This window comes from Cheilinus undulatus, linkage group 13 (assembly GCF_018320785.1).
Source record: "Cheilinus undulatus linkage group 13, ASM1832078v1, whole genome shotgun sequence".
NCBI lineage: Eukaryota > Metazoa > Chordata > Actinopteri > Labriformes > Labridae > Cheilinus > Cheilinus undulatus.
In genome coordinates, this window is record NC_054877.1 from 34,423,168 (window position 1) to 34,431,001 (window position 7,834).

Genomic DNA, 7,834 nt, shown 5'->3' on the forward strand with positions numbered 1-7,834 from the left:
GGCGATAATACTTTACAATAAAAATAATTTGTTTTATTATAAACCTCATAGGTGAGGGCTGTAGATAATCAAGAAATTATTATGTGCACAATCTCTTCAGAGACTTCTTTAAAACCTTCATATAATTAAATAGATAAAGTATAATACAAACCACACATCCTCTGAGCTGTATCTGTCTACTGAATCACACAGGTTGAGAAAAACTATTTCTGCTACACTTAGGAGCTGGATTGTCTGGTAGGAACTTGTTATCCACACTGAAATCAAAGCGTGCTACAGCAGATCAGAGCTGGTGAGAAGGTTTTTGATATTTTTTGTCAGCCTTTGGTGAGAGGCTGTCAGTTTTAAAACAGTCACCTTGAATCGCCTCGCCTCAGGAGTCCCTGATAGATGTCGGATTTTAGGAACCGCGGGTAGCAATCCCTGGCCATCAGACTGTAGATGAGCTTCTGCGCCGTATCAAACGAAGTCAGGGTCGGCTGGGAGATGTTCTTTGTTATGTTTTCTCTGGTACCGCAATCTATGTTGATCTGAAATCAAACAATACAGCCCAGGGGTGTCTTACGGCAACTCTTTTCATTATCATTCACTATAATGTTGAGAGGGGAAAGAGCTGGTGTGCAGTTAAAAAGAAAGTTTGCAGTCTCATCTTCACAGATGGCTCAGCTTTATAGCTGCCACCCCTCGCTGTAGGCCTGCTAAATTCAGAATACAACCCCTTAAGGGCACTTTCTGAAATATATAGTGCAAAAAAACACCTTATTTTGTTTTTTTTTTTACCTGTTTGGGTGCTTCTGTTTGGACAAACTCTGAGTAGATCCTGTTGGCAGATGAGATCATCTCAGGGACCGTCTTGATTTTTTTGTACTCCTCACAGGCGAGCCAAAACAGGATGTTTTCCTCACTGTACTCAGACTTGAGGAACTCCCGGAAAGCTATCTGTCCGGCTGGGGATCAAACATGATTTCAGGCAGCTCAGAAGTGTATATACTGAGGAATAAATGTATGAATCATAGGATGCATCCCTCACCTTTACAGCTGAGAACTTTGTCCACAGACTCGCTCCAACTCTCAACATCCTCCAGTGGATCCTTGGGGAAGCAACACAATCTACCCTTGAAAAGAGCATAAAGATCTATCACTAGCCCAGTTACCTGTTAACTGCAGCAGCAAATTGCACTGTAAGGCCACATTAAGAATAAATCAAAGCATTTAAAATCCTTTAAAGCAGCGTTCTAATGCTGTATTTCCTTCATTGAGCACCTTACAGCAACCTTAAATCTCTACTATTCCCTTTAGATGCAAGGTGAGACTTACAGTGAGTGAAAACCTCCCAGGTATTTTCCACATGGCTGCTGTAAGCTGCTGCCTGATGAAAAATGGTAAAGGACCAGTAATCACTAATATGCAGTAACTCACTTTATCGCCATCTCCTCGTCCTCTACGAAGGGAGACAGAGATAAGATCCTGCCAGACTGAAGATGGGAGCCGTGATTGTTTGGAAACGAGGGAGTCAAGTGACTGAACAAATCTAAATGACCCCCACCCAACATGCATGGAATATATGGAAATCTGTATGCAAAGTGTGGATGTTGGGAGAGACGGGGCATCCTTCCTCGTTTGTGGCACCTTGAGGAGACGAGAGAGCCGGGCTGTGATTGAAGCTGACTGCACCTGTGGTCCAAAACAATCATTAACATAGAGGTGACAATTTGAGGGTGACAGAAAATTTACATAGTCTGAAACAAAATCTATTCTGAGCTGAATAGAGAGGATTCAACTGTATAAATCAGACATTATTAAAAATAGATTTTCTAGTTACTCATATGGAGCTGTAGAGGGCAGTTTTCCTCAGTATAATGACAAACATGGTGACATAATGGCTTTTTGTGGTAGAACACAACATATCAAAGTCATAATGAGATTTAACTACGGCAATGGTCAGGAAGCACTGGGAAAGATCCCAACCATAAACAAATAGCCATAAACAAATTCACTATTAAGGAAAAGCCTCGTCATTCTACCATTTGCATATCTGCAGAGTGCTTTATTCATTGAGGTGACAAAAAGAATGAACAAGCACTGATTTATCAATGTACCTTATATTCTACTTGATGGTGATGAAGAAACTTAAAGCTCCTGTAAGGAGTTTTTACCAAGTTGTGAAACACACTGAAATGAATACCGAGGCCTATTTGTGAACTCTGAAAACAAAGGAGACCATCAGGAAACAGGCTGGCTATTTCTATTCAGTTATTTTTAATGTCAGCGAGAGCTGTCGGGGGGTAGGTGTCTGAGTTAAGAACTCCTTGATGCCAAAACAACCCTTTTCTTTATATTTCCACAGAAAAGATTCTTAAGAGGGGTCAAATGATATTGGTTTCTCAGTGCTTACATGGACACTGATTTTTCGTAGTTCATGACAATGATAACCAAGATTTGGAACTGGTGCATTTTTTATTACGTAAAATGGGGCAGGAATAAAATTACATGACAAAAACTAGAAAAGCACTCAGAGAGTGCAGACCTCCGCCATTAGCCCTATCTCCCAATCCTTCATAGAGGGAAATTTTGACTTCAGAAATGATCCACTACAAGTTACATTTATCAATTTGTTTCCCACACTTTTACAGAAGGCTTTAAATGTCAAGTTAAAAGACAACCTTTATTTTGTGGCTGTTTATTTCTATGGCTTGTGCGCAAGAAAGAACATGCAAGATTAATATCACTGATTCTTGAGTAAAGGGACAAAACATGTTACAAACTTGAATTTGTACTTTTGTTTTACTAAAATAATTCGAAGTCGATCTTAAACCAAGATCCCCGTACACAGTCCAGGTTGTCAGGAGCGAAGTTAAACAAAGTGAAATCATGTGAAAATGATTTAAGAGCGAGGAACGTGCATCTGTAGCTTCTTCATCCGACTCACTGACCTGTGGCTTGTGCCCTTAATTGTGACGTTATAATGATACAGTGATGAGCTTTACAGTCAGGAGTCACTGCACTGTTTTATTTTGAAATTGACCAGATTCTCTGTGCATTCTTGATCCTGTTTTTACTCTACATGGATTGGCATGTTGGCACTGTATGTGTTTGTGAAACACTAATTCTATAAGAATTAAATGTGGAATTTTTTTTCCATTCTTGCATATTGTAAATCATCAACAATAAAACATTTCTATTTTCATATTTTGCATCCTAATGCACCATATAAAAGAGACAAGGCTGGACTGCATACAGGTCAGTCTTGTACCCACACTTTTTCACGGTGAAGCCATGCTGTTGTAACTCACAGCAACATCTGCCAATATTGCCACTTAAACAGTGTCCAAATGGGTTTACACCACAGAGGGCGGGTTAGACTCCTTTTGCAGAGTTAGTACCCTAACACTAGTGAAATGTCATTATTGACTTTTTGAACGTTGATCCTTCCTAACACTAACCATTGTGAGTTCAGCTCAACACTTCTATTAGCATTAGAGTTTTACTCCCTCAGTGGATCCTTTTAAAACTATTAAAGTGTTGTCCTCATATTAACACTGTAGGTTATAAAAATGTATGTAATTAATCACTAAGAAATAAAGACATTTCTCAAATAAAGATTTTAACACGACATCCTGTTATTTCCTTTCACTTTACATATAAGTTTGAAGTTCTTAAAGTTTTAATTATTGACCCATTGGAATGCACTTTTCAAAATTGATAAAGATTACCCCCTTGTAATGCTCACCTGTGGCAAAGTCAGGTGTTTTCAGGTGAGGATGGAGCAAAGAGACAAATGCAGGGTTGGGAAACACCCTATGATGATAATCAACATACCAACCATTCCTAAAGACCACCTCTTGCCAGAAGCTGGAAGTCAGTAACCTGGTGGATAATTTCCTTCATGGTGCAGAAGTGTCTAACATCAAAAACAATAATCCACACATGAAAGGAATCAAAGAATCACATCAGGCAACATCTTAACAAATCCAAGTGCATCTGAACACATAAATACATCTAAACACATCTTAACACTTGCCCAAATGCATGATGGTAAAATTCAGGATTTGAAATGCCAGAGGGCAGAGCTTAGATCAATCAACTCTCTACTGAGTTGGACCATGCATCATGTTACTTCAGCACTGAAGGCCTTTTCACTCAGAATGGAGTTAAAAGTTACACTTTGGGAGTTAAAATCAACTCAGATCTGTTTAACACTGAGAATTCAGCACTCCAGCTTTTGTTGTGCGTGTGTAGAGTGTGGCTTGGCACTGTCTTGCTGAAATAAGCAGGGGTGTTGCTGAAAAGATGTCAAGAAAGAAACATGCTGCTCCAACACTAGTATGTACTGTACCACTTTAATGGTGCCTTCAGAGATGTGCAAGTGACCCATGCCATGGGCACTAATACACCCCAACACCATCACAGATGTTGACTTTTGAACTCTGTTCTCATTTGGGGGGCACTGATGGTTGAGTGGTTTAAGGCACACACCATGTACGTGGGCGGCCTGGGTTCGAGTCCGGCCTGTGGCCCTTAGCCACATGTCTCACCCCTACTCTCATCCCTGTCTCAGAGTCTATCCACTGTCCTCCTCTATCCAATAAAGGCACGAAAACGCCCCAAAAAATAAATAAAAAAATAACAATCTCTGTGCCCCTTTCCTCTTTTAGCCCTGGGGACTAAACAGCTAACTTTGCAAAGCAGACGGATACGCCCGTTTCCATGTTTCTCATTGGCGAATCCATCTTGCAAAGCTCCCATCTGAACCGTTTGGGCCCGGTAAGAAAGTGACAGGACCAATCAGCCACGAGGGGCAGTACTTTCGGGCGCGGCGGTGTCATGAGGTATGGAAGCAGCAACAAGAGACCGGTGCAATTTTTATCAGAACTTGGCAACATTTCTTCATTAAAAGAAGAACAAAGAACAGCATTGAGTTGTTTTCTTTTCAAAAACAACAAAAGTCATGTACTGACACGTCTATAGTCGCCATGGATCATAGAGTTTACTCCTCCGTAGGGGCGCAGCTCTTTAGTGGCTACTTCACGTGTTTTGTTGCTCTGATTGGCCAGTAGAGATTTGTGACAGACAGAATGTTCATCCAATCCCCCTCTGAGTTTTTTTTCAAAGGCTCTGCCCTTTCTGAAACGCTGTCTATAAGTGGTTTTCCAGATGGATGTGTGGAACAAATCCATCTGGTGCGCCAGGTTACTAAACAGACAATATTTCCACACAAAAAACAAACAAAACAAATTGAAATGTGGAAACTCTTCTTCACTTTAGGTGAGTTCATTGATGAGTTCAGGCCTGGAGATGTTGCCAGCGCTTGGATGTTGTTGATTTTTGGCTTTGGCTTTGCATGATGGAGTCTTAACTTACATTTGTAGGTGCAATGATGAACTGTACTGACTGACAGTGGTTTTCTGAAGTGTTCCAAATCCCATGTTATAATATCCATTACAGAATGATACCTGTTCTTAATATACTGCTACCTGAGGGATCAAAGGTCACCACATTCTATGTTAGTTTTTTGGCCTTGCACCTTACAAGCAGAGGTTTCTCCACGTTCTTTGAATCTCATGATGACATCCTAGATTATAGATTATGAAATCTTGCGTTTGCATGTCAAGGAACAGTGTTCATAGACGGTTGGACTATTTGCACACGTAGTCATTCAAAGTGAGGAACCTAAGGCCATCCTTGATTGTGAATGACTGAGCCTTTCAGGAGTGCTCCTTTTATACTCAATCATGGTACTATTGCCTGTTACCAATCAACCTACTCACCTGTGGAATAATCCAGATGTTTTTTAACATTCCACAACCTTCACGGTCTTTTCTTGCCCCTGTCCCAACTTTTTGTCACATGTTGCAGTCATCAAATCAAAACTGTCAGTATACTTCTAAAAAGTACTCTTTTTTTAAGTGGAGCATTAAATGTCTTGTCTTTGAACTTTTATGGGATTAGGGTTTCCTAGACTAATGCTACATAGATGTTCAGTTTTTACTTGGAAATAAACTCAAATCAGAGGCATACTCTAGTCTCCCAAAGAACATTTTCTCAAAAGTTCTAAAAGAATTTACATACTGTTTGATATTGTGTTCTTGGAATTTGAAACAGATCAAACAAAGCTATTTTTGACTTGTTATAGCACAGCAACTGCAGGGAATAGCATCACTCAGTCACGTGAGCATGAGCTATATGTGGAGAACTTTCTTCCGCTCCTTTGCATCTCTGGCTTGTATGCGGGTCATGTCAAACAGTGAATCCTGATGCGTATATCATAATCAGTATTTCTGGTGCGTTTTAACCTGTCTTGACCTTCCTGACCACCAGTGGAGATGCACTGGTCTCAAAACAAACCAAGAATGTAAATCACAGCAGGTGATGGAAAACACCCAGGCTGCCCTTATTTGCATGTGTGCAGACACACCAGGTCCAGGAATTTGTTTTTCAAAGAAGGCACGTTCAGGAAATCTACACAGACGGCACTGAGGAGTGTTGTCTTTGAGTGTTCAAGACGCTTTGTATTCTTGGGATTAAACTTTCCCTGAGCAGTTCTAGTAAAGCACAAAGGCACTCTGTAGTACCTAGGAGAGCATTAGTTTTCATACTCACATCTACAATTAAATGGGCTGTCTCTTAACTCCTGATACAGTTTCACTCTTCGAATGTGGTTGAATACAAAGTTGTAGTTTCACCCAGCATGCACAGGGTGGCACTCTAGTCCTCCCTAGTCCTCTTACTTTTATTTTACTGTGTGTCCACTTTTCTCTGTAAATGATAGCATTGAGTGTGCGTTTCCTTTCGCTGTATTTCAGTGTAATCATTTGTACGTGGCTCTTAAGACCAGAACAGCAGTCTGGGGTTTTCTTAAGTCAGACAATATATCTTTAAACCTATTGAAGGCCCCTATGATGAGTTTTTTTACATGGTTATGTAATTGATGTATATGCCTCGTTATGACTTACTAAAGCAAACAAGACTTTTAGCAACATGGCTGGTTATTTTTGTTATGTCTTCTGAAATGCTTGGTATTTTTGCCAGGTAGTCAGATAAGACTGACAGACATTTTTCCACAGCACTTGAGTGATCCAAATAAAAGCAGAATGATTTTTTTTTTCCCAGCAAACATGACCTATGCTTGCACAGGATGGTACAACAGAGTCAAGATGAACCGCTCTGACCAAAAAGGGTGTCAGAGTTGGCACAATCTTAAAGTTCTTTGACAGAAAGTTGAAAGTAAACTTCAAACCCTTGAAAAGTTTCCTTATAACTTTCCTTCCCTCATCTGTCTTCCCTTAAGAAAATGGGCTATGAGTGGGAGTTAGGGCAACCAGCCTCTCTGGCTGCAGACCGTACCTCTCTGTCAGGCCCTCTCGCAGACCGTTCACGTGAGATGCCGTCGCTGTCAGAATGGAAATGCCATATTTGTTTGTACAATATATTTCAAGGTTTAGATCAAAAAAGAAAAAAAATCAATTATATTCCGATACAAAATCTGGCAGTTTGTGAAAAAAAGACATGGCCAACATAACAGACTAAGCAACATTTGAAAAAATTTAAAAAATACAAAAAGATTAGAGGTCTAAGTCTAAGAGAATCATGACTATTGCTAGCTACATAGCTACACAAGCCAATGCAGCCAAGTTAGCTTTAGCAACAGGAGCTTTAGCAAATGTAGCTAAAGCTAACATACATAACATGTAACATGCTATGTACATTAAATTGCTGCTTTGTGAGCTTAGCTTAAGCTATGTTAGCTATGTAGCTTACCCAGCTAACAGAGCTACATAAGCCAGGTTTGCTGCATTTGAAAATTTTCATGAGCTTTTTTCCTGTAAGCAGACTG

General features: G+C 40.1%; 1 protein-coding gene across 1 annotated transcript; it reads right to left on the reverse strand.

Annotated features, from left to right (window-relative positions):
* Positions 1–353: 353 nt before the first annotated feature.
* rgs1 (regulator of G protein signaling 1) lies at positions 354–1,430 on the reverse strand. Its single transcript, XM_041804208.1, has 4 exons — positions 1,420–1,430; positions 1,031–1,110; positions 781–947; positions 354–530 (listed from the first exon to the last, which is right to left on the reverse strand). Exons 1-4 carry the CDS (start codon positions 1,428–1,430, stop codon positions 354–356), a joined length of 435 nt encoding a protein of 144 aa, XP_041660142.1.
* Between the last annotated feature and the right edge of the window lie 6,404 nt (positions 1,431–7,834).